This window comes from Brassica napus, chromosome C7, assembly GCF_020379485.1.
Source record: "Brassica napus cultivar Da-Ae chromosome C7, Da-Ae, whole genome shotgun sequence".
In the NCBI taxonomy this organism is placed as follows: domain Eukaryota; kingdom Viridiplantae; phylum Streptophyta; class Magnoliopsida; order Brassicales; family Brassicaceae; genus Brassica; species Brassica napus.
The window spans coordinates 11,508,850-11,520,654 of NC_063450.1; the positions used below are offsets into that span (position 1 = coordinate 11,508,850).

Sequence of the window (11,805 nt, forward strand, 5' to 3'; positions counted from 1 at the left end):
TTAGTCTCCATGAGAAACAAAAAAATCAGGAAAATACACCCGGCGCATCTCCCTGATCCGTTGAACTGTCTCGGTGTTTTCCGCCCCTTGACAGTTCCAGCTCAGTACGCTCATTGGAGGGGGGCAGCGGCTTCAATACGGAAGCCACCGGAGTACATTGGTTTTGGTTCTGTTTCTTAGATCCTTCACAAGCAGGGTCAGTTGCTTTTCTCTTGGTACGACTATCTCCTGAATCCTCTGGATTGTCATCTAGTGTCAGCTTAGACGGGACTGTAGTTGTACGCAACCTTCTCTTCCACGCTGGGGGCCTGTTCCTCTGTTTTTTTTTCACCGTGGGTCCCGGAGTTAGAAGAAGGCTTACTGGATGCCCCCATACTAAAGCCTGTAGAACTCTCAGTGTACAGAGACTGTGAAGAAGAAGCACCAGATTCAACCCTCTCAGCTTCTTGAGTAATAAGAGGCGCACCCAGCTTGCTGGCTTGTTCACCTCCCGACGATGAGATAGACTTAAGAGTTTCACCATCCTCAGTATAGCGAAAAACCATCCCTTTCCCTTGGCTGATATCAGTAGTGATGATGGGGCGTTGATGCTCTCTTTGGTCCTTAGTATCTTTAATACTTTGTTTAACTCTTTCAATTCTCGCCAGGCGCTCTGTAGGGTCAGCATGAGAGATGTACAACATGGCACTTTGTTGATCCTCTTTAGACAGCTCCGGGAATAGAGATGGAAAGCCTGGGGGACCTTCCAAGAGCCGTGGTATGAAAGTCTCGCCTTCTTTGCTTTTTCCTTTTGTGAGATCCATTGGTGGAGTCTGAGAAGATGACCCCTTCACCGGAGTGCGATGGTTATGGTGCTTGTTTTTCAGCCAAGGGCATTGCACTTTCTCATGCGTGAGTCTAAAGCAATGGAAACACTTTTTCCTGATTTTTTCATACTCATAAGAGATTGCAACACTTTTGCCAGCTGAGAGGTTAAAGATCTTCTCTTCTCTAGCAGGTTTAGATATGTCAAAAATCACTTGAGCACGGATAAAATCAGCCTTCTGAGACACCTTAGGATCATAAGCTACCACCTTGACCTCTACAATAGCCTTGGCCATCTCAAACATGGTATCAATGGTGTAGTAATTGGATGGTATGTTCCTGATGCGTATCCAAACTTCAAACTTCGTGAGAAAGTCATTCGGAGGAGATTCTGTCCATCGTTCGAGGAGCATGGTCCAGAAGATGAAAGACCATGGTCGATCACTCAAGACCGTTTGTAGATCTTCCTCGCGCTTGAAGATGAACTGAAACTTCTCTCTAGAGAGAGCAATACCACGAACTCTACCAACCAATCTCCAGTGTTTTGGCATATCCTCTATCATTCGAGACATAGACTGACAGTCAGGATTCAGCAGTCTCCCCAGCAGGCTAAGGGAGTTCTCATCAAAGACTCTAAAGCGAGGCTCATCAGGGAGTGTGATCGGCTCATCATCTTCCAGCGTCATGGATTTCATCGCAGAGAATAGTTCTTTAGACATCGGAGCAGTACATTCGTCAATAGCCTTGAGGAACCACCGTGAAAAGTCTTTTTTTGAGAGAAGATCTATTACACGTGATTGGTGGTGACCTTTAATGCGATTGAATTCGGATACCTTTTTCTGCGAAATCATATCAAGAAATGGGTTTGTTGACAAAGCAAAGGAGGGAAAAGGGAAATTTTCTGAAGGATCGGATTCGAAAATATTTGGAAAAAGAAAGAGCAGAAATAAGGGAGTTTTAATATTCCAAAAATAGACCGTACTCGAAGCCGGTAAGGAAGCTCTACTCAACGATGAGAGAGGAAAGTAATAAAGTCAAAACCAACGTACTAGGTCGGAGAAAAATTCTGGTGGAGAGCAGAAAAAGAAAAATCTGATTTTATCACTTATCTACAATGAACCTACTTGTTAGTAAGCCAACTATATATATATATCTCATCTCTATTGATTCAAAAAAAATCATTATATGTCACAACCTAAACATGTCTAAGAATACAACTTTTGTGCCTCTCACAAAAGTCAGGCCTTTTAAAACCTCATGGCGAGTTCAAGTTGCCCTTTGGAGGAGATACATTCATCATGGTTTTAGCCGACCAATTTGTAACTTTGCTTTCCAAACGTTTGTTACATTCAAATACACATTGCTTTTACTAGTATCTAATAGTTTAGGATTGTATACTAACCTCTTTATGTTTCAGATCCGATCAAGTTCAGACATCATCCATAGATGCGAGAGCAACAAATCCGAGCCTTCCATTCTACTCTTGAGGTTTGCTTTGTTGTTGGTTTCTTCTTACATTCTTCTTTGTGTTAGATCACTTTCTGAAACGCAAATATACAAACCATTAGCGCCATGTATATAGTGGTCTGAAATTCAGACCCTTTCTTGGAAATAGTTTCAATCAAACTAAACAGAGTTAAAATTAGTCAGCATAAGAAATCAAAAGGGGAGTCTTTTACTGATTCGTTACCGATTTGAGACATGCAAGATGTTTGTTTTGATCCGATCTTTAACATTATATTCAATTCATCCTCTCAAATTCACCATCCTCTTTTTTTTTCTTAGATTGCATGTTTCGATCTAACTATTAGTTGCTGATCTACAACGAGTAGCATATATGAAACAAACACTAAATCAATATATCTTAGAAATGAAATCTCAAAAGCTAAAGGAAAAAGTATGAAGACTCTAACCTTATTATTTTCTTCTCAGATGAATATGAAGGTTAAGTGGATTAGAATTCATCATGTCCGTAAATCAAATGAGTTTGATTCGTTATGTTTGTGGAGATTGATACAGCCCCGGAAGCTAGGATGGTGAGATGGTTGATGAAATGGTGATGGTTGAGAAATCAGTTTAGATGGAGGTGGTTGATGGATGAACTACTGTTCCTTCACGTCCAAGATAACCCCAAACAAAGGAAGAAAAAAGACTTTATGAATGATAAAATAAGAACAGAAAGTGAAATAATTAGATAAGATAGAATGGGGTGGATTGATGGATAGATGATTGATGATCGAAGATGGAATTGGTGATGGATAGAAGATGATTGACTCTCTCAATCCATGGGCTTGATTGACTCTCTCAATATGGAATAACACTGGCTGTTGATCACACAAACAACCAATGCTAGACGAATCAATAGAACACAAGAATCACTCAAGTATCATAAAGACATATTTCTATTCAAAGACTCTCTTTGATAAAACCAAACAAACTGATTATTATTTCTTCAAGATTGAAAAGGTGTCTTACAAGGAAGACTAGACAGAGCTTATATAGACTCGCGCCTTAACTTATATAGAAAACTAAAACAAAGAAAGAAGCAAACAAAGAAGGAAAACCGATAAAACTAGTTGTTAGAAGATATCTTGGATCCAAAGGCTTTCTTCAAGGGGTTTGATTCTAGTTTTGTATCTGGACGTTTTGAGGGTTTAGGTAAGTTTATTAGGAACATCTTGAATGCTGAAGACTTGGTCGAAATCATTGTAGACTTGGCTTGGAAAGAGCCATTGGGAATTGATGGCAAATAATTCCAAGAATTACTCCAAAAATGGCAAGTGAAGTCTTGGTAGATCCCGTGGGTTCCGGTGAGTGCTGGTGCATATTAGGACTTCTAGAAAATCAAGTAATACCTCCAAAACGTTGCAGCTTTGATGGCTTGGTCGTTGGTGACTTATTCCCCAAAGTGTGAATGCATCCAGTTTTGGAAAGTTCCCAAACAATAAGATCCTCCTTATCATGTGGGCTCTGGTGCATGGTAAGAATTCTTATATACTCCTCCTGGATCGTTGGATATAATTCCAAGATGATTATAAACCTCTCCTGTTCGCCACTGTTTGTTTGACTAAGATTGAACCGGTGAGACTCCAAATTAGGCAATTGCGAAACTGGTTTGACCGGTTTAAGGAAATGGGCCATAACTCCATAATTCCGTGGACTTTCCTCCTCATTCTTGGCTTGTTGGAAAGCTAAGAGATACATATTGAAGTCGAGGAGTTGTTTTGGGTCGAAACGCTTCTTCGTTGAGCTTGAAACAACTTCTAAACTCGGATACTCGCATATGGACGGACTGGAGAACCTCAAGCTTGTAAAATTCATATATTCCTTGTATAGCTTTGAAGATGATTCCAATTGGGTGTGATTCCTTGTTGAGTTTAGAATTCATGAAAATTGGTTGCATGGAAAAATTTCTCATGTTTGGTGAGATACTCTGTTTTGACTGAACACATATCTTGGTTGGTTTTTTGGTTAGCTGATTGGTGCAACTGGTTGGCCTCTGGTTCAGCTACTGATTTGAGCCGCATCAGAGATGAAGAGAAGATGAAAAACTTAACTTTGACTCACCGACCGCTCAACATCAAACTCCAAAAGAAAAAGGTATGTTTGTTTACTTCAATTTTTTCTTGGACAGATCTATTTAACAAATCCGGGCTTAGTTTTTATATTATCTCCAGACATGGCCCATTAGTTTGACTTCTATATTATATTTTTTCATTTGATTTTGATGATAAATTAATGTGAATTTGGTACTATAAATATAACATATTTTATAAATAAGCCGCAATGGATTTTTATTTTGATTTCATAATCCCAGTTTTATTAAATGTTTACAAATAGGCTAATACCTAATTATAAATTAGTAAGAACTAAAATGCAATGCTGTAAATATTAAATTAATTTCACTATATGTCACATTGTTGTGAAAAAAAATGTTTACAAATATGCTATTTAATAAATATATTATCTAAATTTTTATTTGACAGGATGGTCAAGATCAAGTTTTTATCTAACTTTTTAGATAAAAAATCTATCAGTGCAAATATTTCTTTAAATTGACTAGAACCATAAACTATAGTAGAAAATATATAAAATTACAATATATTTCTGTTATAAAATTGAGTTGTTTAAACAATACAGATTAAATAAATTACAAAAATCGGTAAGTGTTTAAATTATATACATTCAATAATATAGAACAAATTTTCAATATTATATTAAAGTGAAAGAAAACATATGTGTGGGCACGCGGGTCGAAAGCTAGTATACATAAAAACAAGAAGCATTTGTAATAGATTGATGATATAATGATCATGCAAGCCTATTTCGTAGATTATGTGAGAAAAAAATTCAGTTATATATCATGTATTAGCATGTGACATCCAAAGACAACTATAATGCATATTTTTAACCACAATACAAATTTGTTATATTTTGTTAATAATTATTTTGATCACCATCCAATTTTGAAAAATATAACAGTACTGTTATATTGTGCAAATACGATTATGAACATTATTTAAAATTAATTAATTAGTTAATTATATATTTGCAAATACATCAACATAGATGAAGAACGAAGAGGAACAAAAAAATTTGAAAGATAAATTTTCTAATACCCTTGAAAGTTATACATTTAATGGTTCCAAGGGCCAAAATTAAATTCCAAATGTATGTACATGTAAATTTATTTTACATAAACTTAAATAAGTAAGATAAAAATATTCAAATTAAACTCCTCTTTAATTATTTTATATATTTTTCTTCACGTGATACATAATTTTTAATAATAAAAAAAATACAAATTTATTCTGAGTGATAAAAATTCAAATCCGTTAGACAAAAGCAAAAAGAATGAAAGCCTAAATTTTTGGAAAATAGTCTAATGATTTATGTTTTGATAATATTAATATATATGTATATAATACTGAAATAAATAGGAAATATAATTAAAAATAAATATTTTAGAAAATCCCGGGCTTAGCCCTAGTATAAACCTAGTTTTTGTGTAAAAGTATGATTTTTTTTTTTTTTGAAAAGGTAAAAGTATGAATTAACTATATGTAATTGTCTTACGCAGATTTTTAGATCTTGTAGTTATTGAACGAAACTTGCCAAGATTTAAAGAAGGAAGTTGACTCGTTGTTTACAAGTGTTGAAAGAAATAGAGAAATCTGGACTCTTCAGGAGACAGTGGGAATGTGGAGAGACCTAATATTATTTCCTTGACATCTTTTGCTATAAATCGAAAGATAATTTGTCATCTCTTTTCAGTTGTGAAACAGAATGAATCAACCTTGGCGAATTTCGGCAATGGATCCCGACGTGGTGGAGATCTCCCCTCCTCCAATAGCTTCGGGTTCGAGAACTCGAAAACCCAGACAGGTTCGATCTTTTTGTCCTTTTGTCCTGTTTAATTGTGCTTAATTTTACTGATTTACTTAATTGTTCGATATTTACCTCCAATATCGTAGTTCTCTTTCTCCACTTTTTAAAGTAGTTTCATTTTTTTTTTGAAACCTGGAAATGAAGTATGATTAAAAAAAATATTCTAAAATAGAGTTATCGTTAGAGATGTTTTTAGGCTTTCATTATGCGTGATGATCATCTATATGGCCTTTTGGTGTTTTAGGGTTATGTTTAAATTTATGGGTAATGTTGGGCTTTGGTTAATCTTGAATTTTGTTTTGTTTGCTAACGTTTACTAGCTATGTAGATTCAAGATTCAAGATACATCTATTTTTCTTTGCCGTTGTACGTAGACAGCCCTTGACACCCCTACATGGAGACAAACACATTTACGTCTTCTTATTTCTTTACTTCTTTTAAGAAAAGTTAAGAAATTCTGGAGTGATGCGTTTTCTTTTATTCGTTCCTGTTTTCGTATTGATTGTGTATCGTAGTTTGAAATCGATTAGATTTCGTGTCAACGTTTGGAGAATTTCACTTGGTTCTCTATTGTAATTTGATGTCAATCGCAGTTGACCGTACATATATATATATATATATATATATTAACAGTATAACTTTTGGTGCTTTTATCTTGTCAGGCTGTAATTTCTGAAGTGATTGATGTGGAAGAATATGAATTCCGCAACAATGTTGCTGATAAGAAGAACAAAGGAAAAGCTATACAAGATACATCTTCTTTTGATCATAAACCATTTAGTCATCTAGCTAGTGAAGCCGTGCCGATGGAGCTTGATGACTACGCAATGTTTCAAGCCATCCTAAATTCTCATAATATCCCGACTGATGTAGAAGTGGTGATGTCTACTCAACCTAGGTCTCATAATATAGCGATGGTGCCATCTCTTCATTCAGGACCTTTTAAAGTTGATAATTGTGCTACCTCTTCTCGCCTTATAGCGGCTGAGGTTATTTCTTCAGCTCAGGCTAATTTTCTGCGAGACTTTAAAAGATTTGACACTGTTGATGATTTCTCGGATCATCACTTTGCTTCCCAGGGAAAAGCTTCAAAGCAGGTGATGTTTGTATCTAACATCTCCGAGGCTGTTTCTTTAATCCTTCTTTGATATTTAAACGTTTAGTTGCCTCTCTTTTTTCTCTATCAGCACGCAAAGGGTTGGGTGAAAAAGGTTCAATCAGATTGGAAGATTCTTGAGAATGATTTGCCAGGTTGGTGTATATTACTAATTCAGATCAATGCAAGCAACATTCTTAATACCTATTTGTTCTTAATCACAAACAGAGACGATATTTGTCCGAGCCTGTGAGTCAAGAATGGATCTTTTGAGAGCTGTAATTATTGGAGCCGAGGGAACTCCTTACAGTGACGGTCTTTTCTTTTTCGATATTCAGTTCTCAGACACCTATCCTTCAGCGCCACCAGTATGTCCTTACCAACTTTCTTGATATTTCTTCTGTTTTTTTTTTTTTTTTGCCTTAAGCCCTTTGCGACTGTAAGTTTCAATTGGTTGCTGACAGAAAGTTCATTACCATGCCGGTGGGCTTAGAATAAACCCGAATCTATACAATTGTGGTAAAGTATGCTTAAGTCTTCTCGGTACCTGGACTGGTAACACAAGGGAGAGTTGGATTCCAGAGGAGTCCACAATGTTACAGCTTCTTGTCTCAATCCAAGCACTCATCTTGAATCAAAAACCATACTTTAACGAACCTGGCTACGAGCAGAGCAAGGGGACTGAATCAGGCGAGCTTGTTTCTGAAGCTTACAGTGAGAATATATTCATATTGTCTTTAAAGACAATGGTTTACAGCATGAGAAAACCACCCAAGGTAATATGTAGTCAAACATTCAGCTGTTTCTTTCTTCGTTTTCCAAAGTTTGGGGTTAAAACTAGGGATTTTTTAAAACTATTGGTTGTTGATGAATTATGTGCCAGCACTTTGAAGAGTTTGTTCGCAGCCATTACTTCATGCGAGCTCACGACATTGTGAAAGCGTGCAATGCTTATAAAAACGGAGCTCCTCTTGGATCTATGGTTAAAGGTGGTGTCCAAGATGTTTCGGAAACTAGCAAGAGGGGCTCAGACAAGTTTATGGCCGAAGTAGCTTGCTTTATGAAGACAGTGGTGGATGAGTTCGTTAAATTAGGAGTCAAGGAGCTTCAAGAAAAGCAGAAACCACTGACTAAGAGAAGCATATTATCGGGTTGAGCCAAAGCCACCATTGTTTTATGATTTATATCTCAAGTTAACGGGGAATGGATAGTCTATGTTGTTTTTCCAGAAATGTCCTAGTGTAGGTATGATAATTAAGCTTCTTATGAATATTGAGAACTGAGAAATAAATTTACTTTTTTAGTTTATAAAATTAAATTTTGAGTATCATATGTTCTTTTAACATTTGTATTATTATAAGCTAAGATTATTTATACGACACCCATTGCGTTATCACTAGATAAGTAATCGTTTGATTTTAATTCTTGATTATTTTAGGCCTATTTTACCTTCAAACTTTTGTTATTAAATTTTTTATTTACTTTTTTTTTTTTTTTTTTTTGTTTTTGGAACACAACTTTCGTTCATCTAACTTTCTTCGGTACAAACATAAGAGGGAATTATCCATCCTCTTAAATCAAAAGCATAAACTACAATAACAAACCAAATTAAGAAAGATAGATCTTCAAAGGAATATAACTGCGAATTCAAGACAAAGCTTGGATGCGTCGATAGAGCATTCCCGACAAAATCTGGCAGCTGAAACTTAGTCACATAATGTGACGTTGAAGGCCAACCCTCACCTTCGAGACAACACATAGTAATCTCGGTGGTTGCATCTTCTGGCTCCGTACAGACCGCTACGCAAGATAACAAACCGGTGGTAAAGTTGAAACTAATGCTCAGCAACGCGGAGGAGACATCTTCTTTCACAAGAAGAATGTATGGTAGAAAAGTACTCTCCTCCAGAGAAAAAAAAAAGAACGAAATAAATCCCGTCTCAATGAGTCCACATATAATATCTTCTTAAAAAGATGATATGCCATTATACGCAAGTTAAAGGCCCAGATGAATCCACCAGAAATCCTTATCAAAAAAGCCAATACCAATACCGCATTTGTAATTTAAAAAAAATACCGTAGGTTTCAGGTTTGGATGGCTGGTTTGTGGGCTAGCAAATATTGTAGACTTTGTAGTCCATGCCCAACTAAAGGACACTCTCGGCCCAACCCTAGACAAACGTTTGAGTGGGTATGACAGAAGTGAGAGCAGACACACGCCGGAGATGGATCTGCCGCCGCCAAAGGGAAGACGGTGCATTTCAGAGCGTGGTGAGGTGGGACCTCCGGAGTAAACGAGTTCTTCAGCAAGACGCAGTGGAAGAGCGGTACGTCGGGTCTCCTCGGAATCCCAGAGAAGAGGACCGTTAAAACATGTGTTTGTCGAGCTGGATCTGGTGAGATTGGTCCGAGAGGAGCTCGTCTTTAGCAAGAAGTGTGCTATCGGAACTGAAACCCTGCAGCACGGTGGAGTCCCAGCTACACATGGTGAAAGAGTATCACTAACAACTTGATGCGGAAGAGACGGCAGAGCTGATGGAAGACCATGTCGACGAGACATAGATCTAGAGATTCGAAGATGGTTGAAGCTGACAGGCATGATGGCGAAGTGAGAAGACCCCCAAAAGACGAGTCTGGTGGTCAAAACACTAAATTGAAAACTCCGAAGACGGAGCAGAGCAGAACACGATGAGGAACAAGCAGAAGAGGGTGACGAGCACTGGACGGAGCAGAGGGCCCGATGCCGGCGGCCGGAGGTCTCACCGGCGTCGAGGAAAATGGAGGCTGGCGGCTCCTCGGTAATAGTGCCTGAAAGAGTTTGAAATTAGGGCGAACAAGACACCTGATGTTTTTAAATTTTTTATTTACATGAATATTTATTAATACAATTTCTAACTTAGCAAAAAAATGTAAGAAATAATCTATTGATGGAGAAGTCTATCACATGAAACAATTGTCTTTGATTATAAGCAAATTTTCTTATTATTATGATGTACAAATTGGTGGTTGTGATAGAATATCTACTTATTAATTCTTTTATAAAATAGTGTTTTTGGTTGATTTAGTATCGAACACCGATAATCAATGATAAATATCATGATTGTGATTGATGGAATGAGAAGAGGTTAGCACTTTTATTTTATTTGGAGAAGGTTGTCGAATAAGTAACTAGGTAGATACCCGCGCCTAGAGTGAAAGTGTATGAAAAGTAATAAAATTTAATTTAAGTTTCCGTAGACATTATATAGATAATATACAATATGCATTTTTAATCATATATACGTCTCAGCGTTTGGTTTTCAGTTTGATACCGGTTCAATTTTTTTTGTTTCGTTTTTGGTTGTGAAAACAATTTGTTATTTAAGTTCGGTTTGGTTAGATTTCAGTTTGGTTATTCTGGTTTTCGGTTCGGTTCGAGTGACAATGTTAGGAACCGACTAAAGTCTCATAAAATCAGCTATATCGTAATTTAAGAGAGATAAACAACAGAGGTGCGATGTTGTGTTTGTATCCCCTATATATTATTTGAGAAGCATTACAACTTCTTTTTGTAGACACATGTCATCATTAAAATGATTCTTAGAACCATTAGAGAAATATGTTGGTTCATCTAATTATATAATAAGTTTTTTTATTAAACTAACAATAAATTCATCATTAATGTACTTTATTATTTTCTTAAATAAAATTTACGGAATTGCCTAATGTGGCTAAAGTATATATGACAATTAATGATTTTGAATAATAAAGATTTGATAAAAAATAGTGTATCTTTTATCATATTTGTTTAATTTTAAGCTATTAAATAAATTAAACAACCACAATAACCATATAATAAAAATTTAGATTTTTATGTATATGTTATATTTTGAATTTTTACAAACGGCTATAAATTACTAAAACTGTTAAAAGTCTCACATTCAAATTTTATGATCCATGGTTTAAAAATTTTGTTATGACAAAATACAAATGATTACAAAAATTATATAAGTACAAAGTCTAATTTAATTAATTATTAAGATTAAAATATATATCATTTTAAATTAAACTATAAACCATATAAAATACAATATTTTAGTTTCAAAATTTACTTTGAACAATTTTTTTGATAAAAGTTTTGAACGATCATTGACAACTTAGTTTTTTTTATATTATAAATTACTAAAACTATTAATCCCACAATGAAAATTTTGTTATCAGTAATTTAAATTTTTTTCTATAAAAGATACAAATGATCAAAAAACTATATGAGTAGAAATCATCATTTAATAGATATTAATATTAAAAATATACTAAAATATGTTATCTATGTTAGTATCATTTAAATTTAATAACATATCTTATCAAATATTAAAAAAATATTTTTTGGATTAATAAAATAGATTTATATGTTCGCACCAATTTAATTATATATTTAATAGTTACTGACTTTTAATTATTTAGTATATATTTATTATTTCATAATATGTAAAAATATTTAATACATAAAATAATTTATATATAATGTTGATTCTGCG

At 35.0% G+C, this 11,805-nt stretch overlaps 2 protein-coding genes across 2 annotated transcripts; one reads left to right on the plus strand and one right to left on the minus strand.

Annotated features, from left to right (window-relative positions):
• Window positions 1–260: 260 nt before the first annotated feature.
• Window positions 261–1,523, minus strand: LOC106407845. Its single transcript, XM_013848703.1, has one exon. It carries the CDS (start codon window positions 1,521–1,523, stop codon window positions 261–263), a length of 1,263 nt encoding a protein of 420 aa, XP_013704157.1.
• Window positions 1,524–5,841: 4,318 nt separating this feature from the next.
• On the plus strand, window positions 5,842–10,526 carry LOC106409857 (putative ubiquitin-conjugating enzyme E2 38). Its single transcript, XM_022705430.2, has 6 exons — window positions 5,842–6,189; window positions 6,855–7,289; window positions 7,380–7,443; window positions 7,517–7,656; window positions 7,753–8,064; window positions 8,172–10,526. Exons 1-6 carry the CDS (start codon window positions 6,091–6,093, stop codon window positions 8,442–8,444), a joined length of 1,323 nt encoding a protein of 440 aa, XP_022561151.1. The 5' UTR covers window positions 5,842–6,090; the 3' UTR covers window positions 8,445–10,526.
• Window positions 10,527–11,805: the final 1,279 nt, after the last annotated feature.